Source organism: Pinus tabuliformis, chromosome 6 (genome assembly GCF_031772625.1).
Source record: "Pinus tabuliformis cultivar Carrire ecotype Pingquan chromosome 6, CPIR1, whole genome shotgun sequence".
Lineage (NCBI taxonomy): Eukaryota > Viridiplantae > Streptophyta > Pinopsida > Pinales > Pinaceae > Pinus > Pinus tabuliformis.
The window spans coordinates 1560410076-1560437169 of NC_142292.1; the positions used below are offsets into that span (position 1 = coordinate 1560410076).

Genomic DNA, 27094 nt, shown 5'->3' on the forward strand with positions numbered 1-27094 from the left:
CATGTCATTTGCAAACATTGTACTATAGGTTGCAGAAGTAGCAGGTGTTGGTTCGTCGCTTAAGGCTCCGAAGAACAAAGGTGAAGAAGATGGAAGCAAGAACTTTTTGGGACACTTGTGATGCATACAGGGTACAGAGAAAGATGCAGATTATTTTCCATGCTTTTGGAGGACCAAAAGCTCCTCAGTGGGGAGGATTGATCCAGGTGGATCTTCAGGAACACACACAAGACAAGGAGGACTCAGGGATGCTCAAAAATCAAAGTCATCAGAATGACTTTGACCTAGGACTAGATCGTAGAGCTCGCCTTCCTGATCGTGGTGGCATGAACGGTTTGTCAATCTGAGCTCGTATGCATGAGATAGAGCTCTTCAAAGTTTTGGTATGGCAGAGGAAGTGGGGTCCACAGTGCGCCACATGCCATCCCAGTCAGCACGTGGGACCCACATGGCAGCTTGACACTTGGCATCCCTCCAGTGACCTTCTAGCCTTGCACAAAAAAAATCATTTTTGGATTATTAAAAAACTATATAACAAATTTTGTTTATAGTTATTAAAATAACTATACATAAAAAGTCAAACCCAAAAAAATATATATATATATATGAAACAATATGGTTATAACCAAATACGTGGAGGTCATGAAATGGTTATGTAAATACCATATAAAACAAAAACCCAAAACAAATCAAAACCAACGTGACATTATATCTTGGTATGTTATATGGTGGGGATATTAAATGGAGGTTACATATATGGTTATAAAACCATATAAAACAAACATTGAAAACCATCGAATGTCGTGGATGGGATAAGATAACTGTTTGATTTCGGATACGGCCCATGTATGGAGTGTTGACCAGCGGTGGGGCTTGGGTAAGGAGGCCACGTATGTGGTCCCACCACCCAAAGCCACCACGAACATAAACCAAACTGCCGGTACTGTAACAGCTTTAATGCGTGCCTATATTAAAACAACAAACTGCCCACGTGAATCAGTACTGCAAACCCAGTTTAATGCAATACGGTTGGGTTTTACAATAACATATGTTATTTATTGGGTTTTTAAAACTGTAAAATAATATTTGTGGAGGGGCAGCATTTGACGGGCAAGTGCTATTTCATGGACTATAGCATCATTAATGCTATAGTCCACGTAACCCGGAGAGCCCATCGCATGCATGGATGCATGGATGCACATCGATTCACTCACCTGCGGCAATGCCCGTTCCTGCCCGCCTCCGACGCCGGCCCGCCTCCGGTTTGAGGACATAATGGCAAGTGCACCAACCTATCCATTAATGGACTTAAACTCTGCCGCCGCCTCCGCCGTTTACCAACTCAACCCACGCATTAACGGTGCCGGGATCCATAAACTCTGCGGCCGCCTCCGCCGTTTACCAACTCAACCCACGCATTAACGGTGCCCGGATCCATAAACTCCATTCGCTATCCAGATTTCAGTCCCTGCAACCAGCGAAGAACACGGCAGAGCAGCCCCTGCAACCAGCGAAGAAGAACACGGCAGCAGAGCAGATTGGTGATCACGGGTAACGCTAGTATGTTTGGTTTCATTCTTTTTAAGTCTATTTATTAAGATGAAAGAAGAAAGCTTTATGTTGCCGTCTTGCAAACGAAAGACTGCATCTCATCAATAAAATCGCTGTTGTATTTATATTTCTGTCCATAGACAGATGACTATTTCTACGGCTCCATCCGTAAATGTTCTGCTAGTAATCTTCTGTCTTTTCCAGCTCTGGATTCTGTGTTTTGTTTTCAATAAAAGTATTTGTAACATGTTTTGCAATTCATAGAAACTAGACGGTGGATTGTTAGCTCTGCATTTCCCTGCGAGTATCAATGGCCGAGTCTTCTCTTTTGATTCAAAACCGAAATCGAAACTGCTAGAGTTGCCCAATTTGGGAATTCAGTAATAAGATTCATTGTGGAGAAAATCTCTGTGAGAACCATAGAAAATTGAAAACAAAAGCTCTGAGCTAGATTTTATAATAAAATGTATAAGCATCATTTTTTTGGGCCATCTCTTGGCAAATTATAGTCTGTTGTACAGTCCTCACTGGAGCAGGTCATTGCTGCCATTATTAATTAACAATAGGCATTCGCCAAAGCTGAAAATGATTTGTTTTATACTTTCCATGCTTCTGTTGGATATGATGTTCTAATTATGTTTCAAAAAAATTCTTAAACAAATGACAGTATAAAACCATGTTGACATGTTGGGCCACTCACAAAAGGCAGCGACTTCTTCCTAAACAGTTTACTATGCTCTGAGCCTAATTCTGTTTCAGACGTGTTCTTAAATAATAATAGAAAAACATGTTTGTTGTACCAGTTGCTCAGTCCACTAAAATTTCGTAATAACCAGGATCAGGACCAGCGGCCATAGTCAGCATTCCTTCTAATATCATAGACTGAACTGAGAACGCTGGTAATGCTCAAAGTTGGTGAGGTTTTAATTTTCTAAACATATAAATATTTCCTAAGATGTTTAATAATCTCGCTGTATATTCTAATAATATGCATGGAAGCAACTTTCATATCGGTTGTGTCCAATTACTTCACCTCACAATGAATACAGCGAGGTGGTTACTGTATTAGGTTTTCACCTCTGCTTCTGGTCTCTTCCTAAATAATTGATCTACTGTTTCAATTTGGCACCCAGTGGTCAGTGGTCTTGGTTAGATCGTGGGCCATCTGAATTAAGAAACTTAATGTATGTTCAAATAATTTGATTAAATTGCATGTCCTTGCCAAAATATTTTACGGGAAGCCCAATGTCTGTAGTACATATCGCTTTGTAATTGGAATTTTTACTTCAATTTTATCCATGAAATCTTGGAAATATTTCAGTTTTATTTAAAAGTGGATAGTTATGGTAACCACAAAAAAATAGATATGAATATTGATTTTTATTTTAAAGTGTTTTTATGATGTTTTTAACAACAATATTGTTTACATATTCATTATAAGGAAGTAAGAAAATGGAGGACAATAGACATGAATGGGAGGTAACTATCAAAGGCACCAAGCAATTATTCATTTGTCTTGTTGGTGATTGTGTGGGGAACTTGAGTCGATCTAAGCTATCTAGCCTTAATCATCATCGGGCTACCAACCACAATCTCCCACCAATTCCTCCACGTCAAAGAGGTCGAGTAAGAGATGCAAATGCTACATGGGCGGTTAAATCTACAAGTGTAGTAAAAAGGCAAAATGTCAAAATACAATATGATTTAGATGCAAGGCTATGTCGTGCACGACAACAAGCATATAAAAGATTTGTTAATGAAGAAATTCTTTCAGCTGTAAGTATTTATTAGTATTTATTTGTATATGCTTTTTTATTAATATTGTCAATGATGAAATTCTTTCAGCTGTAAGTATTTATTAGTATTTATCTGTATATGTTTTTTATTAGTATTAATTTATTGTTGTGGACTAAATTCATTGAAACTTGTTTTCACAGTCAGTTGTTACATTTGATCAGCTTAATGATACTTCAAAGCAAAGGATTTGTGAAAAAATTCAACGTTGGGATCAAAGTCTACCTCGTAGACGTATGGAGACAATGAAGCGCATAGACATTGCTTTAAAAGAGAAAGCAAGGACTGGGGTTCCTGATGATGTGGGGGAAGAAAGATTAGATGGGCACAACTATATATTAAACTTTGATGAAACTAATCAAGACAATGAGAACACAGTTGAGTCCATTTTTTTGCATATATTAATTTTTTAGACATTTTAACATTAAATAATATTTATATTGATTATACTCATTGTTATTGATATGCGTAGCCTAATCAACAAAATTCCCCAAGTTCAAGCCACCAACTATTACGCCGCTCACCTAGATTTCAAGGTTTTCAAGGGGTTATTGGGCCAGTAAGTTTTTAATCCATATAACCTATTCCACTAAAAACATTAATATATAAATTGTTATGTTTTACCATAATGATGGGATGAGAAATGGATGTTTTGTATTATATATCGTTATCCTTGATTTGTTTTGATTATGTGTGTGTGTGTTATTTCTTATTTATGGTGCAGGTGTTCCCTTTGGAACCATCACAATCAATGAAAACCCCTTGTCGAAGTCTTAAGAAGAATGGAAATGAAATGGTTCAAATGCTAGAACCATCTTCACGTCCAATGTCACAATGCAAGGTAAGCTATTTATACTCTTGTAAATTTAGCATATTTTTACATTTAATTTTATTTGATTCATACTTATATCTATGTATAATCTAATGTTCAGAGTAATGAATATACATTTCCCAAAACACCTTTGCACATGTATGATGGTGGACATGATACTCACCAAAAATCACATTCTCCTCAACCATTGCGGCATTCACCTAGACTTCAAGATAAATTAAGAGAGGTAAGTTATATACTACATATCTTAGCTCATAATAACATTGACATATATTTTTATGACTAGTTAATGCATTTTCTTTTCATATTCGTTACATGTTCCCCATATTCTCATTATATCTATATAGATTTTGATATTTGTTGATAGCTAGTCAATGCATTGTCTTTTCATATTCGTTACATGGTCCGCATATTTTCATTATATCTATGTGGATTTTGATATTTATTGATAATGTTTTAATTTCCACAGAAAACAAAAAAGATAAATGTTGATGCTATGGTTAAAAGGACCAAAATCACGCCAAAGGACTTGAAAGCACGTGGGTTCAGGTCACGCAAACAATACATAGAGCATATATGCTCAACTAGCATTGCTCTCACTAAACCCACTAGGCTTGCTACTTTGAAGGCTAAACATTCCAGCAAGTTGTGATTGGAGGAAGTTACAAGCTTGAATCTTAGAAATAAATGTTAAATTTACCTTGTTATTGAATTTACATAATATATGTATTTACTTGATATAGCAATTGCAATTTGTGAAAGAAATATCCTCGCTGTCAAATCTTTGAAATCAACGTTGAATATTTGCAAATATACTCTCGCGAACAAGCTTGTCATTGAATTTTCTTAATATGTGGATTTGTTTGACCAACCTTCGTCTTTGAATTTGCTTATTAGATAGATTTATTTGATATTTCATTCACTCCATTTGACAGAGTTGTCAACATTGTTGTTAAATTCCCAAAAAAAATTAGATTTCGGTAAACGAGTGATATGAACCCAGCACAATTTTAATATTTTCTATTTTGTAAACGATTTTAATAAAGTGATTTTAAAATATTATTGCGAGAGTTCATAATCATCTTTTTAATTTGGGTTCAAGTTTTTTTTTCTCATTCAAGTTATTCTTTTGTAATTGTGGCCAGTATTGTGAAATGTATTATGTATATATACAAACAATTTTAATAGTTGAAAGGGTAATGATATTTTTTATTCATATTTATATAGGTATTATTTTATTTTTATTTTGAATTGTAAAATAAATTCTATAAGTAAATGGGTTATTTTGGAAATATTTTAAGAAAATGTATTTAAAAATAAATTTCTATTTGAAAAAAATTACATTATTTATATAAAAATATTTATCATATAAATCGATTATTATCAAAATATTTATGATTCAAGCAATGTTCTTAAATGGTATATTAGCTAGTTTACATTGAGTATAGCATGAAACATTTTTTTTTTTTTATAAAAAAATGTAATGCATTATAATAAATAAGATACATATGGAAATTTGGTATCCCTAAGTTAGTTAAGTGGTTAGTGAATTACTTTAAATGGTTAACTGTTTTTAATTTTATATGGCCAGTATTGTGAAATGTATTATGTATATATACAAACAATTTTAATAGTTGAAAGGGTAATGATATTTTTTATTCATATTTATATAGGTATTATTTTATTTTTATTTTGAATTGTAAAATAAATTCTATAAGTAAATGGGTTATTTTGGAAATATTTTAAGAAAATGTATTTAAAAATAAATTTCTATTTGAAAAAAATTACATTATCTATATAAAAATATTTATCATATAAATCGATTATTATCAAAATATTTATGATTCAAGCAATGTTCTTAAATGGTATATTAGCTAGTTTACATTGAGTATAGCATGAAACATTTTTTTTTTTTTATAAAAAAATGTAATGCATTATAATAAATAAGATACATATGGAAATTTGGTATCCCTAAGTTAGTTAAGTGGTTAGTGAATTACTTTAAATGGTTAACTGTTTTGAATTTTATATGGCCAGTATTGTGAAATGTATTATGTATATATACAAACAATTTTAATAGTTGAAAGGGTAATGATATTTTTTATTCATATTTATATAGGTATTATTTTATTTTTATTTTGAATTGTAAAATAAATTCTATAAGTAGATGGGTTATTTTGGAAATATTTTAAGAAAATGTATTTAAAAATAAATTTCTATTTGAAAAAAATTACATTATCTATATAAAAATATTTATCATATAAATCGATTATTATCAAAATATTTATGATTCAAGCAATGTTCTTAAATGGTATATTAGCTAGTTTACATTGAGTATCACATGAAACATTTTTTATTTTTTATAAAAAAATGTAATGCATTATAATAAATAAGATACATATGGAAATTTGGTATCCCTAAGTTAGTTAAGTGGTTAGTGAATTACTTTAAATGGTTAACTGTTTTGAATTTTATATGGCCAGTATTGTGAAATGTATTATGTATATATACAAACAATTTTAATAGTTGAAAGGGTAATGATATTTTTTATTCATATTTATATAGGTATTATTTTATTTTTATTTTGAATTGTAAAATAAATTCTATAAGTAAATGGGTTATTTTGGAAATATTTTAAGAAAATGTATTTAAAAATAAATTTCTATTTGAAAAAAATTACATTATCTATATAAAAATATTTATCATATAAATCGATTATTATCAAAATATTTATGATTCAAGCAATGTTCTTAAATGGTATATTAGCTAGTTTACATTGAGTATCACATGAAACATTTTTTATTTTTTATAAAAAAATTTAATGCATTATAATAAATAAGATACATATGGAAATTTGGTATCCCTAAGTTAGTTAAGTGGTTAGTGAATTACTTTAAATGGTTAACTGTTTTGAATTTTATATGGTTTCTATCTCCAAAACAAATGCATTTCAAGCTAATGAAATGGTACATGGTGCTAATTATTATTCTAAAAATGTTTATCCAAATGAATTTTAATTTTTATTCATATCTTTTTCCTTTTTTTCTTTTTCCTACTTTTTTAACACCCCATATAATAGGTTTTACAATGCACATTTAAATTTATTTTGAATGAGACTTCTTTTTCTTATTATTGGCTTGATTTATTTCTAAACTCTATCATAGGGAAACATAGGCAAAGTCTTCTACCCTATAAGTTGGAGAACCACATTGACCTCTATCAAGGAGGTGCTCTTCCAAATGTGTCATTTCATAAGACTACCATGATTCTCATCTCACATGATATTCATCTAGCATTTGAGATTGAGATGGATTCTTATAAACATGCCATATGGGTGGTATTAATTAAATGTTCAAGATCCATCACCAACATATGTATATATTGGTTTAAGTAGTGAACATTCACTACAATATTTACTCAAGAAATAAACTATTGTTCACAATGATAATAAGCACCTTGAAATTCCACAAACATAGAATAGCATTATGATGAATGTTACGTGAAGTCAATCACTTATTTGTTAGTATAAATTAAACATCATGATTAATTACCAAAAGGAAAGCACAAATAATGACACTGATCTCCTATCATGGTGACTATCAATTGAATTGATGATGGTTTTGCAATTTAACACTATGGTTTAAATGTTTTCAAATAAGCTTAATTGTGTCTATACTTTATATGCATATACAAATTCTATGGATTTTTATGATAACAACAAAACATGAATAACTATAAGACAACCTAGAAAAAAAAAACATTTTGTTAAAGTTGAATTCTGTTTGTGCTACTTCAAGATTTCACATATTACCACTATTGCATGAGGAACACCATTATCAAAAATATCAAACATGGTCAATGGGGTCTAGCATGGGTGGTTAAAGTAGTGTGTGATTTTCCTTTGTATCTAAGTTTGATTACCTATGAAGTACATGCTTGTTTCTCATAGCTAATTTGCCTCCACAAGGAACCACTTCATATGGATGGAGATCAATGCACTTTCTGGTAAATTTGGGAAAATATATCATCCCTAGCCATGATCAATTAGATTTTTTTTCTCATTTACAAGTTATATGTTAAATTTACATTCTTGGTGAATAAATTTCAAACAAATAAAATATTAGGAAACTTTGGGGTGGAGAAGAATACCATACTATAAATATATTTCTTATTTTCATAGATGACACAAATGGTAACCACATTTTTCAAATATTGTTTTCTCTGAATAACATTTAATTCAATAATTTAAAAATTGTGAAAATTTCTTGGAGTTTTATTAATGAGAAAACCGTGGGAATTAATTTTAATATATTTATTGGATGTTTGTTGACCATTAATAGGGATAATGACTATCTTATCTTAGTTGTGGATCACTTCAATGAAATTATCATGATGATACCATATAAAAAAAATACTTTTAGTCCATTATGTATAAAAATATACTTTTAATGCATTACGTCAAATACTTATTCTATGATAAGGTGTGGATGTATTTTTGTTTACCATTAATAACTGTAACATGATTATGAGAGTAGATGACAGAACTAGATTTCACCAACATTGTTGTCATTAAATAACACCAATAAGAAGAAGTGTATCACACGTGAGAAATACCATTACACCAAATACTAATAATAAAAAATATAAGAAAGAAAAAAAAAATGGTTTGAAGAACTTGCTCCACAAGTAGGAATGACTTAAAAGTCTTAAAAACGTGGACAAATCCATGTTCAAAACGGTATTTAAATGTGTAATTATATTTTATTTTTACTAATAGAAGGATGATACGAGTTAAGGGGAACACCCTATCGATTTAGATGAAAGAGGGATACTAAATCCATAACTTGTACTCCAAATTGATTCAATGGGTAGTGAGGATTTATTACACTAATTAAAATACTAAACATGGCAATGATCTATTTGAGGTCTTATGTAATAAAAATCTATTTATAAGAAATATCAAATGATTAAAAATAAATATTATTGTTGAAAATATGAATCGATATACAAAATATCTAATCATAAACTTACTTTTATACATCACTCTCCTAATAGATCCTTGCCTCTAAATCTTGAGGGAAAAAGAGCAGCTCATGCTATATGGGATCCTTTTCCTACCTTTTTCAAATTTTGTTTGTGTATGACCAATTGCACTTAACTTTAATGGATAAGAGGTTTTAAGATGACCATCAGTAACGAGGACAAATAACTCAGTATCCTATTATATTGAAGATGCTTAATATGGTGATAAGAGTAAATATTGCTCAATGCACATACTAGGAATCATATGATTAGTAATTCCATCCCACATAAATGCAAAATATAGTTGTAACAAAGAAGATAAATTTTCTTATAGAGAATGTTCAAGTTGAAAAAGCTCAAACAATCCGATTCATGGCTTTCCTCAATGATTTCTACTTGCATTTCCGCTCACAAATAGTCATGAAAAGTATATGCACAGTTTCCGTATATGCGCACATCTTCCGTATATGCCCAGTTTCCATATATGCACACATCTTCCGTATATGCCCAGTTTCCGTATATGCACACATCTTCCGTATATGCCCAGTTTCCGTATATGCCCAGTTTTCGTATATGCGCACATCTTCCGTATATGCCCAATTTCCGTATATGCGCACATCTTCCGTATATGCCCAGTTTCCGTATATGCGCACATCTTCCGTATATGCACACATCTTCCGTATATGCCCAGTTTCCGTATATGCGCAGTTTCCGTATATGCGCACATCTTCCGTATATGCCCAGTTTCCGTATATGCACACATCTTCCGTATATGCCCAGTTTTCGTATATGCGCACATCTTCCGTATATGCCCAGTTTCCGTATATGCGCACATCTTCCGTATCTACCCAGTTTCCGTATATGCAAACATCTTCCGTATATGCCCAGTTCCCGTATATGCGCAGTTTTTGTATATGCACACATCTTCCGTTTTTGTATATGCACAGTTTCCGTATATGCGCACATCTTCCGTATTTGCCCAGTTTTCGTATATGCGCACATCTTCCGTATATGCCCAGTTTCCGTATATGCGCACATCTTCCGTATATGCACACATCTTCCGTATATGCCCAGTTTCCGTATATGCGCACATCTTCCGTATATGCCCAGTTTCCGTATATGCACACATCTTCCGTATATGCCCAGTTTCCATATATGCACACATCTTCCGTATATGCCCAGTTTCCGTATATGCCCAGTTTCCGTATATGCACACATCTTCCGTATATGCCCAGTTTCCATATATGCCCAGTTTCCGTATATGCGCACATCTTCCGTATATGCCCAGCTTCTGTATATGCGCACATCTTACGTATATGCCCAGTTTCCGTATATGCACACATCTTCCGTATATGCCCAGTTTCCGTATATGCCTAGTTTCCGTATATGCACACATCTTCCGTATATGCCCAATTTCCATATATGCGCACATCTTCCGTATATGTCCAGTTTCCGTATATGCGCACATCTTCCGTATATGCCCAGTTTCCGTATATGCGCACATCTTCCGTATATGCACACATCTTCCGTATATGCCTAGTTTTCGTATATGCACACATCTTCCGTATATGCCCAGTTTCCATATATGCACACATCTTCCGTATATGCCCAGTTTCCGTATATGCCCAATTTTCGTATATGCGCACATCTTCCGTATATGCCCAGTTTCCGTATATGCGCACATCTTCCGTATATGGCCAGTTTCCGTATATGCACACATCTTCCGTATATGCCCAGTTTCCGTATATGCCCAGTTTCCGTATATGCGCACATCTTCCGTATATGCCCAGTTTCCGTATATGCGCAGTTTTTGTATATGCGCACAGTTTTCGTATATACCCAGTTTCCGTATATGCCCAGTTTCCGTATATGCACACATCTTCCGTATATGCCCAGTTTCCGTATATGCCCAATTTCTGTATATGCGCACATCTTCCGTATATGCCCAGTTTCCGTATATGCGCACATCTTCCGTATATGCCCAGTTTCCGTATATGCGCACATCTTCCGTATATGCCCAGTTTCCGTATATGCACACATCTTCCGTATATGCCCAGTTTCCGTATATGCGCACATCTTCCGTATATGCCCAATTTCCGTATATGCGCACATCTTCCGTATATGCCCAGTTTCCGTATATGCGCACATCTTCCGTATATGCCCAGTTTCCGTATATGCGCACATCTTCCGTATATGCCCAGTTTCCGTATATGCACACATCTTCCGTATATGCCCAGTTTCCGTATATGCGCACATCTTCCGTATATGCCCAGTTTCCGTATATGCGCAGTTTTTGTATATGCGCACAGTTTCCGTATATGCCCAGTTTCCGTATATGCACACATCTTCCGTATATGCCCAGTTTCCGTATATGCGCACATCTTCCGTATATGCCCAGTTTCCGTATATGCGCACATCTTCCGTATATGCCCAGTTTCCGTATATGCGCACATCTTCTGTATATGCCCAGTTTCCGTATATGCGCAGTTTCCGTATATGCGCACATCTTCCGTATATGCCCAGTTTCCGTATATGCACACATCTTCCGTATATGCACAGTTTCCGTATATGCGCAGTTTTTGTATATGCACATTTTCCGTATATGCGTACATCTTCCGTATATGCATACATCTTCCGTATATGCCCAGTTTCCGTATATGCGCACATTTTCCGTATATGCCCAGTTTCCGTATATGCGCACATTTTCCGTATATGCCCAGTTTCCGTATATGCGCACATCTTCCGTATATGCCCAGTTTCTGTATATGCGTACATCTTCCGTATATGCCCAGTTTCCGTATATGCGCAGTTTTTGTATATGCACACATCTTCCGTATATACCCAGTTTCCGTATATGCACAGTTTCCGTATATGCGCACATCTTCCGTATTTGCCCAGTTTCCGTATATGCGCACATCTTCCGTATATGCCCAGTTTCCGTATATGCACAGTTTTTGTATATGCGCACATCTTCCGTATATACCCAGTTTCCGTAGATGCCCAGTTTCCGTATATGCGCACATCTTCCGTATATGCCCAGTTTCCGTATATGCACACATCTTCCGTATATGCCCAGTTTCCGTATATTCCCAGTTTCCGTATATGCGCACATCTTCCGTATATGCCCAGTTTCCGTATATGCACACATCTTCCGTATATGCATATACGGAAACTGGGCATATACGGAAACTGGACATATACGGGTGATGTGTGCATATACGGAAACTGGGCATATACGGAAGATGTGCGCATATACGGAAACTGGGCATATACGGAAGATGTGCGCATATACGGAAACTGGGCATATACGGAAGATGTGCGCATATACGGAAACTGTGCATATACGGAAGATGTGCGCATTTACGGAAACTGGGCATATACGGAAGATGTGCGCATATACGGAAACTGGGCATATACGGAAGATGTGCGCATGTACGGAAACTGGGCATATATGGAAGATGTGCGCATGTACGGAAACTGGGCATAGACGGAAACTATGCATAGACGGAAGACACGCGCATATCTTCCATATATGCCCAGTTTCCGTATATGCGCACATCTTCCGTATATGCCCAGTTTCCGTATATGCACAGTTTCAATAAAGGTTAAAGAGGTTAAATAACAAGTACATGTTTATTAAATGGGTTGATTCTCACATGTAAAATCTATGGAATAAGAACATAAACCATAAACTATAATTCATATGTAATGAAATAAATGAATATTCTAGGGTCAAGGATGTGAAAATATATTTAAGCTGTCATATTTTTTTCGATATATATTTTGTGTATACTTAAGAGTCGTTATTGTATGGTAGCTTATGATAAAAATATCTATGGTTACATATTTGTTAAGAGACTTTGTAAGAATATTTTTAAAGTGATATTGGATTGTAATGTGTGGTTATTGTTTTTTATCTAGTATCAAGTTAGAAAGGCTTATGTATTTTTAGACAGATTAATCTTGAGGTGCGAGGTATAAGTCTTAAGATTACATTTTAAACATCAAATAAGATATAAATATATAAGTAACTTAACTTATAAACTTGATAATTTGTAAATAATAAGCGAAAAATCTAGTATCAAGTTAGAAAGGCTTATGTATTTTTAGACAGATTAATCTTGAGGTGCGAGGTATAAGTCTTAAGATTACATTTTAAACATCAAATAAGATATAAATATATAAGTAACTTAACTTATAAACTTGATCATATGTAAATAATAAACGAAAAATCTATTACAACTATTCATCAAAAGTAATGTAACATTGATAGAATATAACATCGCATCCACATAACGATTTAAAATTCAATGAAGATGTTGTCATCAACACAAGTATAAATTTATGTATTTTTATTCAAAATAGGTCCAACTATACATGTTTCTTTTTTACAAAATAGAACATCATGTCCAACATAAATAATGGAATCTCATGCCCATAAATGACATAATGGAAAAACAACATCATGATCGATCTAAAGTATGGATCTATAAGTCACCCTCGTCCCTCTTGGCACTCCCAGGTGGATTTCCAAATTGATATCTCTGCAAAAAATTACAATAATCAATTAGTTGTAAAAATTGAAAGGAATATAATCAATTTCATTAATTCACAATGATATTTTGATCAAATACTCGTTCTCACCATGAGGTTTTGAGGCAATGGAGAAGACAGCCCTTCCTGGGTAGATGGCGGAGCACTTGGTGACAAATATAGGCATGGTTCAGGGGTGCTAGATAAAGGCATGGTGGATGTGAAATAGGGAAAAGGTAGTGGGTGTGGGCGACAATACACCCCCACCGGTTGTACGATAGTGGGAATCACTGTAGGCCGGGGGATTAACCTAGGGGGGAAATTGGAATGTTAAGGGTGGACGATTGAAAAAATGAGAATGGTTGATGACTGACGGGTAGGGGTGAGCATTAGGAAGGTATTACAGAGGTGGTTATAGGCATGGAAGAATTTATGGAGGAAAAAGGTGGTGGGTGTGGGCGATGATACATCCTAATTGGTTCAGCAATAGGGGGGAGCACCCTTGGGGAGGATATTGGGGTGTTAATGGCTGAAGCTGTGTTCCCAATGCTAGATCTTTTTTCATTAGCATGTTCATCAAATAAACGAATTCGACAACTTGGAATGTTGTGAGATGTGGGTCCCTCAGCTGTAACAATAAAAATAGTTCATATAGTCATGCAAAAGTGTTGAACATGCTAATATATCACACTTAACATAAAACAATGCATAGCATGAAATTTCCATACCAATATTGGGTATAATAGAATCTTGTATTATCTCAGGCGCGTGGTCCACATTTCTTTGTTTTTTAGAAGCTGACCCCAATTGTTCATCCATTCTTTTTTTCCTTGCATGAACTCGTCCAACCCTTTCAAATTCTAGATTATCTGTCCCCGATTTTGACTTGCGACCACATCGCCTCTTTTTATTTACTGGACTCAAGAAACTGTGTTTTCTCTTAGTAGTGATCTTGGATGGAGTTATAGTATTGAAAAACATTTTGTTGTATTCTTGACATGCTTTGTCTACCAAGTTGTTCAATGCATATGCCTGTTCCAAATTTGTAGGTATTATGGATCTCAATTTCTCAAGGGTTGATGAGTTAACACGTTTCATCTCATCATGTTCAGAGAATGCACTATCTTGTCGTACATTGGTTGATTCAACATTGTATGAGAAATTCTCTAAATTATCAATGCTTGTTTCATTATGATAATTCAGATTGGTAGGAGAATCAAAGCATGGCGAAAGCTCTGTTTGGATTTCTGGGCCCAATATAGGTGTTTCATTCAAATCAAATAAAATTCTAGGCCTTTCTGTCCTGGGATCAGTGACACCACGTGCTACATTTTCACCCAAAATAGTGTTACTCACTAACATCTCAACTTTCAATACATGTTTACAGATATTTCCATTCAAGGCCCAATTGCAATTGCAGAAGTGTAGATTAGAACCCTTATATATGACATTGTACCAAATGTCACGAGTATCCTTATTTTGGCTACGAACCCAATAGTCATTACTCTTTTCATCAGGCACACAATCTTCATTTGGGATTTTCTTAGCTCTACACTTGGATGAATTCAATTGTTCCTGTATTTTTCTGGGTCGTACAAAACCAGCTTCTTTTAAACGGTGCATATGATTGTAATATAATACAACCTTTGTCAACAAAACATAGATTAACCAATCAACCCTTCTGTGGCATGCACTGTTCTTCTCACATAGGTACCTTTCCTTGATATACCTATGGTAAGATTCAATGGCATTGTTCGTATCTTGATTTGAATGTGGAAAATCTCTGTATGCTTTTGCCCACATATCTGTAGAAAGAAATTTATTAGTTATATATTAATAAGTATACATATAACATGAAACATAGAGTCATTAAAACCACCAATAAGAAGCTTACATATTTTATTGTTGGCTAACCAAGTATTTCTAAAATATTCCAAAAATCTTTTTTGTTCACTGAATTCTTCAAATAAGCTTTTAACTTTCTTTTTCACAGATGCATCATCTTTACACATGTGCATGATATCTCCTAAATCACGAAAAATGCTTATTTGGTTTTCCCTCCCTTGGACCTTGTTTCCAACATTTTTCAACCATGCAAGACGAACATGCCACACACATAATAATACTTTGCACTTGATCGTAGACCTGCAATAACATAATTTTTAGTGAGATTATACATTAACAATATTTTTTATGCCTCTTGTAAAAATAATAAACACATCACCTCAATGCTTCAATTTCTACAGTAGCATCATCTGTGATGAAGGCGAGAACATGCCAATCTGGTCGCTCTTTGTTTCCAATTGCAAGTAAGGCCAACATCCATTTAGAAAGATCAGCTATAGTATTGCGTGATGATATCACCCACGCTATTGGAACCCCATTGTGATGCTCGTCGAAAACCATTAAGGTGTAAAGTTGATACTGCATTACAAAAAATGTGCATAATTATATTTATATAAGATACATGCATATATATGAGGTTAAATAAATAAATCGGATTTAGGATAAATATGTACTCACCCCGTACTTATTTGTACTAAAGGTTGAATCCATTGAGATAATATTATTGTGAGAGTATTTCAGCATCATTGAACACATCCACTTTGTTTGTATGCCTATGATGAAAGGGATATTTTCAACAAGATCTTGTTTTTGGTAGAAGAAAAAACTCTCTGGGTTTTCCTTATACCAGCACTCTACACTTTTTGGATCACTTTGATCTTTAGCATACTCTAGCCTTATGATATCATTGTAAATGTTACTTATATCTTTTCTGTTCATGAATGTATCTCGAGATATTCCTGTGTATAACTCACCAGATCCATCCTTCACATCAGAGATGAACTTGTCCCATATCATTGTAACATTAAAACCTCTTTTAACGAAATGTTGGACACTAGATCGCATATTCCAACTTAAATGTGGTGCATAATTGAATCTCATGGACCTACCGATTGCATCTGTCCCATGACAAATAACATTGGATTTATCAATATGTCTACATGCAGTATATGTTATTACAGCATCATCTGGTCTCATTTGAAGTCGTCGCACAAAGAAGTGACATTGGCAACCAACTTTAATACTTTCATGTCGATTGCGGTTTGTCTTTGGATCTGATGATGCACTCCTAATTATCCTTGTTGACTCCGGGCCATATGAACACCAATAACTGTACGTAAAAAAATTACTACAAATTAGATATAATATTTATGCATATTGAAAAAATTATATGTATCTTGAAAAAGCATATAGAGACTCACACACTGTACTCCAGGTATGTTGAGTAATTGGTGCGTGTGATATCCTCTATTCCTCTACTTCGATGTTTCTTAAGAAGAAATCGAGTGGGTGCACTTTCATTTGATTCCTCTCCACTTATGAAATCATCAAGTCGACAATATGGAATCACCGCAACTTGGTCCCCCCCAATCTCTGTCCATGTTAAGTCTTCTGCTGAAAATTGTATCATATCTTCTGGGTCTTCAACTTCCAACTCGTTAATCTTCCCCCACTTACTCATTCTTAAAATACCTGTACGAATTGCATTGAAAATAATTTAGTTTGAGTAAATATTATGGTCTTAATCAATGCATAGCGTACCACTTTGGGATTAAGTAATATTCAGGGGATCTTAGATGACATTGTACGATAAGTAAGATATTAATAAGCTTAAATATCTCTGACAAGTTTAGACTAACCATGTACAGAGAAAATTTTAAGAACCCCTCCTAAATTTATATATATAATAAATGGGCGAATCTCCATGTTATATAGGAAAAATGGAAGGCCATTTTATCAATAATATAATATGTATATATAATTTTTTGGCGAATCTCTCACCAGGCATGGCGAATATTTTACTCAATTATAAAATCTTGTGTTTATTGAATACACAAATGAAATCATTGCATTTCTTTAAAATATCTTTTGAAATCAAAATTACCGAAATTACATATCGATAACCTAGTGGGTGTAGGATAAAATTCACCCATGTCATTCACAGAAAACATGAGAGAAAACCTAATACTATATATAAAACCAATAAAAATTCAAATTCATCACTTCTAGGGACCTCATAGCCACCCTGCCAATACACAAGTACGTTCCTATTTGCAGTTAGAAAAATTACCCAAATTACAATCTGTTTACTCCAGCATATGTTGGAAAGTTATAGAAGGATGACTAGTGCAATAGCAATCAAACCAGAAGGAAGATTTTCGGTGATAACTCTTTCTACCCTTGGTGAATTCGGAACACTAGAAGTAGGAGTAACAGGTTCAGATACGTCAGGTTCTTCGCCTATATCACTAGCAGATGAAAAACTACCAGTAAGCTCTGAAACTGCAACAACTTCAGGATTATAACATGTTTCTAAACCTTTGTAATCCGGATGAACTACCACTGAAGACTGTCCTTCTTCAGGTGAACCTACTCTACTGCCACTAGGATTTACAAGGACTTTCCAACCTTCGAAATGACTTGGGACCTCTTCGGGAGGTTGGCCTCCAAGTCTACGAGACCTCCTCAACAAATCGGCCACGGTGACAACTTCAGGAGACTTGCCCCGACTAGTAGGGGACTGTCTCAGTAATTCAGCCACAGTTAAAAACTTTTAAACTACTGCACACGCAAACAAAGTAGAAACTCAAATCAAACCACCTAAAGTCTCTAAAGAACCAAACAAATTTGAATCAGACGCCTAAAGAATCTAGGGCGTCAAACCATACGCAAACAGTAACCTTCCAGACCGAAAACACTAGTTGGTGATGAAATCCAACGTCGTCGAATTCAGTGCAGAAGTGGTGGGTGAAACAGTTACCCCGGCAACCTGCTTAATGAATAGACTGGACCAAGTTCCTCCACTTTTAACCGTCTCGAGTGAAGTGAACCCCCCAGAAAATCCAAGTGAGTCTAGCCGACGTCTGTTCCAAGTACAGTGGGATCTTCCCTCCACCGTCACCTCGGGTAGAGCCCTAAAGATTATGGTCACTAAGGTCACCAATAACAACAAATACACCTGGGGGAACAGTCTACGATCCGATACACACGCAAGGGTAGAGTAGCAAGCTCAATCCCCTTGCCGGCTCCTTGACAATAATCCAAGGTTTACCGACAAGTGACCCCAGGCTCCTCGATAATAATCCGAGGTTTACTGTTTGTAGTACGTGTATATCTGGCATCGTTCCCAATGAAGGAGGATTGATCCCCTCACTGGTTCGGACACGATCTCGTGCTTCTCCTTTAAGAGGAGCTTTCCCAGAGCGTAATTGTAACAATTGGATTTATCCTACCACAAGATGAGCTACTTGTTTGGTTTTACTGTCTTGGAGAGTTAATTACTCTCCTACTCCAAGACACTAGCCTGATCTATATTGGTGTTTCAGAGCCCTAGTAAATAAAAAGTTACTACGTCAATTTTACTTTAAGCGTTAATTTTATGGTTGTTCTTTAAGTCAAAAAGTAGTGTAAATGAAACTGAATGGTGTGTAGACTCGACTCAAATCCACTAAAAAATGCACCTAGGATGATTTAAACTATTTTGCCTTTTTCAATGAATATCCTAACTAAGAGAGTTGAGAGAATGCAAAATTTATAAAATGACAACTTTCGTAGCAAAGAAAATCAAAGAAACAATCTCTTTATCTTTTCCGACGCATACAACTCATGACCACTAATTATCTCACGAAAATTTCCTTTCTCTTTCAAAAACTCCAAACACTACTTAAAGCAAACTGTTTCCAAAAGAATTTTTATATTTTTCCTATACTAAGAAAACATATAAAACTATGTTATCAAAAATCAATTTTAACAAATCTATGAAAATCAAAGCAATTTTACTTGGATTATAAGCAATATTATAAGCAATATGCATTATCAATGTTCTAAATTTAAAATTATATAATTAAAGAACAACATATTTTATAAATGATACTATACTATAAATAATTTGACTAAAATTTACAATCTCACTAAAACAAATTAGTATTGAAGAACAAAATTTATTTATACATTCAAAAATATAATTTACCCAATAAAAAATTGCATTATAAAAATTTTGAATATAATTTAATAAAAAACCTACAATCTTATAAAAAAACAAAAATCATTATATTTTAGGCCAAAAATAAAATAAATTAATTATTATCTTCACCCACAATTATAACTATGTACATTGACCCTTATAGGCATATCTACTACCTTCCCTCCAATACCATGGTCATTAAACTCATATTTGAGGACTCATTTTTTAGGACAGTACTCCTTTTCAACAACTGCACCTATATTATAATTTAGTTGGGTTGGGATGAAAGTTGGGGCGCTTTACCTTTGGTCTCAACTATAACCGTGTACATTAACACTTACAACCATATTTGCAACTTTCTTTGAAACACCCTGCACATTAAATTGATTTACCGAGCAAGCATTCCTTTTCAGAAACTGGAAGTAATATTATACTTTAGCTGGGATGGGCGGCTCTTGGAAAATAAAAAAGAGGGATTAGATATTATAGTTAATTTATAATTTAGATTAGTTGATGATGAGATATATGGTTAAGATATTGTTTATAATTTTTTTTTTACTAAATTTGTGTTTCACTTAGACTTATATCAAACAGATATAAACATGCCCCCCCAACACACACACACATATATATATATTTACATATATATACCAAGTGCTAAAAACAAGTGTGGCATTTACAACTAAAACAAACAAAAGAAATATGTCTTATGTTTGTTCGAATTCCATTGTTGGGACGTTCGGTATCCTCGTTTTAAAAGGTGCCATATAAAAGCAAAAGTATTTATTTAGAAGGATGACATAATATTTTCCAATACCACTGTTGCGTTTATGAAGTGGCATCCACAAATCTAGTTGAGCTACGTCAGTATATTCGTGGAGGTATTGAAACTTGAATTTTATGAAGCATATTAAATTTAAAGTTTAGGTAGCCTTAGATAATTGTAGGAAGGCTTGATATTGAAATTAACAGGTTTTTAATTAAGGTTAAAATTTCTCTGTATTTATCTCTAGAGTATAAATTTATTTAACCATTGCCAAAACAGTGTCAAATTTTTTTGTAATAGTCTATCAGAAATAAATCTCTCTTATTGAATTCCATAACATTATCATGATTTTGCATTATTTCTCAATCCTTGTAATTCCTATTATCTAACTTGATAATAGCTATCATGAAAATGCAGGAAATGCAATTTTTTTTTTACAATCATGGCCATATAAAACTTATAGTTCTTTTTTATAATTTTATTAATATAATTTATTTTTTTCTTACAATCTTTTTATATAATGAATTATATAAATATCGTTAAACTCATCATAGAATTTATTTTGGCAAATATGGAAGAGATATGAATAGCATGTACTATTAAAATAGGTGATGGGTCCACTTGTTGTATTATGTTATTTTATTAATTCAAAAAATGATTGAATCATTGGAGCATTGTTGAGAGTTCGACATTAGAAGAAGTAGACTGAATTGAATGAGTTAACACTTCGATCATTATTTAATGTTTAAAAAAATAATTTATATTAAAATTTTGAAAGAATGGTCAACAGCTTATGCATTTTTAAAGATGTAAACTGAAGTAAATGATTTAACACTTCGATTATTATTCGATTTTAAAAAAATAAATTATATTAAAATTTTGAAATTAAATGTTAATAGTGAAACGGGTTTTTATTTAAATTTATATGTATCTTTACATTTATGTAATATTGATTTAAAAAATTAATATTATTAATAGAAAAATATTTTAAGAATTCCAATAAAAATATTTAACTATTATTTAAATTATATATTATTTACTTTTCCAAATTATTTTGCAATTTGCATAACATTTTACTATTCTAATGTCATTCATATTTCTCGTTTTTTAACTGTAACCGTATTTCTCGTTTTTTAACTTGGTTACAGGGGGTATTAAAAACCTAGGTGAATTTAAAATTGTATCTTCATAGTAATTTGTATTTGCAATCCATTGTTTTATTTTCATTTTACCACTACGTTTATTTATTCATATTTTACTTTTAATGTATTTCTTATATTACTTAAAAATATAAAATGTTATTTGGAACACAACGATAATCGGAGAGCAAGGATGGATTCTTTGGTGACTATATCTTAAAGTAAGAACCCTCCTAACTTTCAAATACAAAATTGTCGAATGAATATATACCATTCCAGTAGCGTAACATTTTTCACAATTATCATTAATGGAAACCTTTATAGAGAACAAGAGGAGTCAAAATAGAAATTTAGATTAGGGTCTGTATTCATTGTGAGGTGAAGCACTCGGACACAACCGATCTGAAAGTTGCTTCCATGCATATTATTAGAATATACAACGAGATTATTAAACATCTTAGGAAATATTTATATGTTTAGAAAATTAAAACCTCACCAACTTTGAGCATAGATAAAATTGAAGTAAAAATTCCAATTACAAAGCGATATGTACTACAGACATTGGGCTTCCCGTAAAATATTTTGGCAAGGACATGCAATTTAATCAAATTATTTGAACATACACTAAGTTTCTTAATTCAGATAGCCCACGATCTAACCAAGACCACTGACCACTGGGTGCCAAATTGAATTCCCAAATTGGGCAACTCTAGCAGTTTCGATTTCGGTTTTGAATCAAAAGAGAAGACTCGGCCATTGATACTCGCAGGGAAATGCAGAGCTAACAATCCACCGTCTAGTTTCTATGAATTGCAAAACATGTTACAAATACTTTTATTGAAAACAAAACACAGAATCCAGAGCTGGAAAAGACAGAAGATTACTAGCAGAACATTTACGGATGGAGCCATAGAAATAGTCATCTGTCTATGGACAGAAATATAAATACAACAGTGATTTTATTGATGAGATGCAGTCTTTCGTTTGCAAGACGGCAACATAAAGATTTCTTCTTTCATCTTAATAAATAGACTTAAAAAGAATGAAACCAAACATACTAGCGTTACCCGTGATCACCAATCTGCTCTGCTGCTGTGCTCTTCTTCGCTGGTTGCAGGGGCTGCTCTGCCGTGTTCTTCGCTGGTTGCAGGGACTGAAATCTGGATAGCGAATGGAGTTTATGGATCTGGGCACTGTTAATGCGTGGGTTGAGTTGGTAAACGGCGGAGGCGGCCGCAGAGTTTATGGATCCCGACACCGTTAATGCGTGGGTTGAGTTGGTAAACGGCGGAGGCGGCGGCAGAGTTTAAGTCCATTAATGGATAGGTTGGTGCACTTGCCATTATGTCCTCAAACCGGAGGCGGGCCGGCGCCGGAGGCGGGCAGGAACGGGCATTGCCGCAGGTGAGTGAATCGATGTGCATCCATGCATCCATGCATGCGATGGGCTCTCTGGGTTACGTGGACTATAGCATTAATGATGCTATAGTCCATGAAATAGCACTTGCCATTGGAGCATTGTTGAGAGTTCGACATTAGAAGAAGTAGACTGAATTGAATGAGTTAACACTTCGATCATTATTTAATGTTTAAAAAAATAATTTATATTAAAATTTTGAAAGAATGGTCATCAGCTTATGCATTTTTAAAGATGTAAACTGAAGTAAATGATTTAACATTTCGATTATTATTCGATTTAAAAAAAATAAATTATATTAAAATTTTGAAATTAAATGTTAATAGTGAAACGGGTTTTTATTTAAATTTATATGTATCTTTACATTTATGTAATATTGATTTAAAAAATTAATATTATTAATAGAAAAATATTTTAAGAATTCCAATAAAAATATTTAACTATTATTTAAATTATATATTATTTATTTTTTCCAAATTATTTTGCAATTTGCATAACATTTTACTATTCTAATGTCATTCATATTTCTCGTTTTTTAACTGTAACCGTATTTCTCGTTTTTTAACTTGGTTACAGTGGGTATTAAAAACCTAGGTGAATTTAAAATTGTATCTTCATAGTAATTTGTATTTGCAATCCATTGTTTTATTTTCATTTTACCACTACGTTTATTTATTCATATTTTACTTTTAATGTATTTCTTATATTACTTAAAAATATAAAATGTTATTTGGAACACAACGATAATCGGAGAGCAAGGATGGATTCTTTGGTGACTATATCTTAAAGTAAGAACCCTCCTAACTTTCAAATACAAAATTGTCGAATGAATATATACCATTCCAGTAGCATAACATTTTTCACAATTATCATTAATGGAAACCTTTATAGAGAACAAGAGGAGTCAAAATAGAAATTTAGATTAGGGTCTGTATTCATTGTGAGGTGAAGTACTCGGACACAACCGATCTGAAAGTTGCTTCCATGCATATTATTAGAATATACAGCGAGATTATTAAACATCTTAGGAAATATTTATATGTTTAGAAAATTAAAACCTCACCAACTTTGAGCATAGATAAAATTGAAGTAAAAATTCCAATTACAAAGCGATATGTACTACAGACATTGGGCTTCCCGTAAAATATTTTGGCAAGGACATGCAATTTAATCAAATTATTTGAACATACATTAAGTTTCTTAATTCAGATGGCCCACGATCTAACCAAGACCACTGACCACTGGGTGCCAAATTGAATTCCCAAATTGGGCAACTCTAGCAGTTTCGATTTCGGTTTTGAATCAAAAGAGAAGACTCGGCCATTGATACTCGCAGGGAAATGCAGAGCTAACAATCCACCGTCTAGTTTCTATGAATTGCAAAACATGTTACAAATACTTTTATTGAAAGCAAAACACAGAATCCAGAGCTGGAAAAGACAGAAGATTACTAGCAGAACATTTACGGATGGAGCCGTAGAAATAGTCATCTGTCTATGGACAGAAATATAAATACAACAACGATTTTATTGATGAGATGTAGTCTTTCGTTTGCAAGACGGCAACATAAAGCTTTCTTCTTTCATCTTAATAAATAAACTTAAAAAGAATGAAACCAAACATACTAGCGTTACCCGTGATCACCAATCTGCTCTGCTGCCGTGTTCTTCTTCGCTGGTTGCAGGGGCTGCTCTGCTGTGTTCTTCGCTGGTTGCAGGGACTGAAATCTGGATAGCAAATGGAGTTTATGGATCCGGGCACTGTTAATGCGTGGGTTGAGTTGGTAAACGGCGGAGGCGGCCGCAGAGTTTATGGATCCCGACACCGTTAATGCGTGGGTTGAGTTGGAAAACGGTGGAGGCGGCGGCAAAGTTTAAGTCCATTAATGGATAGGTTGGTGCACTTGCCATTATGTCCTCAAACCGGAGGCGGGCCGGCGCCGGAGGCGGGCAGGAACGGGCATTGCCGCAGGTGATTGAATCGATGTGCATCCATGCATCCATGCATGCGATGGGCTCTTCGGGTTACGTGGACTATAGCATTAATGATGCTATAGTCCATGAAATAGCACTTGCCGCATTTGACCTCCTAACCACCTCCACACTATCTTAATGCCTTACCAACCAACCCAAACCTATTTCTTGGTAACTCCTATTTTTGGGTAACTCTCTCATGAATATTATATAAACTCGGTATTTTACCCCGGGCAGGAGGAGGAGAAAGACTGCACGAATTCCGAGACAGGAGCTGGCACGTAAATCGAGGTAGCTTAATAATTTTTTAATGCAGGAACCATGAATTTTGCAGAGGGGCAAAATTTTCAACTTCTCAAAAATTGACAAATTTTATATGGATTTTACACCTCTCGTCCCCGCGAACACGATGGCACTATCCATTTTTCAATTTGAGGTTTGCATCTTCAAGTCATTTCCAGAATGCTCGCGGAACCATGATTTTAGCGAAAACAAGGCACAAAACCATGAGCCATGAAATTTTCCCACGGAGGTAAAATTTCACTTTGTCAGAATATGGTCAAGTTTATACTTGTTTTTCATGGTTTTCTGCAGGGATCCTAATGGTGAAATCAGATTTGACATCTGAGTAGCAGATTTTCAGTTCATCCCTGAAACAAAATCTTTGAGGAATCCCAAGGGAATCTAAAAGATTCCTTGAGCTGCGAATTTTAAAATTCTCAGAATTCGGATTTTGGACAGTCGTTTCAGCACTACTCGACGCCAAAAATCTGATGGTGTATTCATATTTGTCTTTTTTTTATTCCTTCTTTCAATCACTTTTCTAACTGCCAGTGCAGATGTTCATCTTCATGTGGGAACAGTCTTCATCTTGCGATCGATGATGTGAGATCGATGTTTCAGTGAGCTTTAGCACTTTGACAACCTTTGCTTCAGATGGCCCTTGGTGGTGAGGTATATGATGTGTTCATGTACTTTTTCTTTCTGCATTATGTTGTATAGATCCATGATTGATGATTGATGCAGGGTCTTGTTATTTCATGTTGTCACGATTCCTTGCTTCATGTTATGTGGAATCTTTCATTTGATGTACTTTCTGTCATAACTCCTTGTGTTATTCTTTGAGATCCCTTGTTGTATGTTGTTGGGATACTCTTCTTGTCGTCATGCATGTGTTTTGCTTTGACATCCCTTTTGTGCCATGTTGGCGGGATGCACACCATGCTTGTTTTGTGTCATACTGATAGGAGTCTTTTGATTGAGAGTTCTAGTTGTGAAACATCTCTTAGAGCCACTCCTGCGTGAGGGCATTCTTCCTTGTATGATCAAGACACCATCTCTGTGTACATCATTTTTATTGACAACACATAATGCAGCGGCCTACACCATCTTGACACTGGGGCCCAGAGACGTAGTCCCTCCTGGACGAACTCTGTTATCAACGAATTTTGTTTTCATGTGCTGATGATTGTTATGTTCCTCTTCTTTACAGTATGCAAATGGATTCCTTAATGTTCCTTTAAAAGCAATTTTAACACATCACGAAAGTAAAAGGTCTTGGGAAGGTCCTTCTTCACACCTGGACCTGGATCAAGTGGTAATTCTTTCAGGAGTATTATATAAACTCAGTCTTTTACCCAGGGCAGGAGGAAGAGAAAGACTACACGAATTTTGAGACAGAAGCTGGCACGTAAATCGAGGCAGTTTAATAATTTTTTAATGCAGGGACCATGAATTTTGCAGAAGGGTAAAATTTTCAACTTCTCAGAAATTGACAAATTTTATATGGATTTTACACTTCTCGTCGCCATGAACACGATGGCACTATCCGTTTTTCAATCTGAGGTCTGCATCTTCAAGTCATTTCCAGAATGCTCGCGGAACCATGATTTTAGCGAAAACAGGTAGCGAAACCATGAGCCATGAAATTTTCCCACGGAGGTAAAATTTCACTTTGTCAGAATATGGTCAAGTTTATACTTGTTTTTCATGGTTTTCCACAGGGATCCTAATGGTGAAATCAGATTTGACATCTGAGC

General features: G+C 34.4%; 2 protein-coding genes across 2 annotated transcripts; both read left to right on the forward strand.

Moving 5' to 3' along the window:
• Positions 1-3003: 3003 nt before the first annotated feature.
• LOC149264689 (uncharacterized) lies at positions 3004-3758 on the forward strand. Its single transcript, XM_089400401.1, has 2 exons — positions 3004-3327; positions 3489-3758. Exons 1-2 carry the CDS (start codon positions 3004-3006, stop codon positions 3756-3758), a joined length of 594 nt encoding a protein of 197 aa, XP_089256527.1.
• Positions 3759-3844: 86 nt separating this feature from the next.
• Positions 3845-22865, forward strand: LOC149264690 (uncharacterized). The gene is made up of 4 exons (XM_089400405.1): positions 3845-4186; positions 4278-4403; positions 4647-4726; positions 22697-22865. The coding sequence occupies exons 1-4, from the start codon at positions 3989-3991 to the stop codon at positions 22863-22865; spliced, it is 573 nt and encodes a 190-aa protein (XP_089256531.1). The 5' UTR covers positions 3845-3988.
• Positions 22866-27094: the final 4229 nt, after the last annotated feature.

What these genes read in the sequence shown, in the direction of transcription:
- LOC149264690 (XM_089400405.1), top strand. Translation starts at nt 3,989, where the DNA reads ATGGATGTTTTGTATTATATATCGTTATCCTTGATTTGTTTTGATTAT. An exon ending in GTCCAATGTCACAATGCAAG is followed by an intron (nt 4,187 to 4,277) that starts GTAAGCTATTTA and finishes TCTAATGTTCAG; the next exon opens with AGTAATGAATATACATTTCC. An exon ending in TTGAAAGCACGTGGGTTCAG is followed by an intron (nt 4,727 to 22,696) that starts GTCACGCAAACA and finishes CTTAATAAATAG; the next exon opens with ACTTAAAAAGAATGAAACCA.
- LOC149264689 (XM_089400401.1), top strand. Translation starts at nt 3,004, where the DNA reads ATGGAGGACAATAGACATGAATGGGAGGTAACTATCAAAGGCACCAAG. An exon ending in ATGAAGAAATTCTTTCAGCT is followed by an intron (nt 3,328 to 3,488) that starts GTAAGTATTTAT and finishes TTGTTTTCACAG; the next exon opens with TCAGTTGTTACATTTGATCA.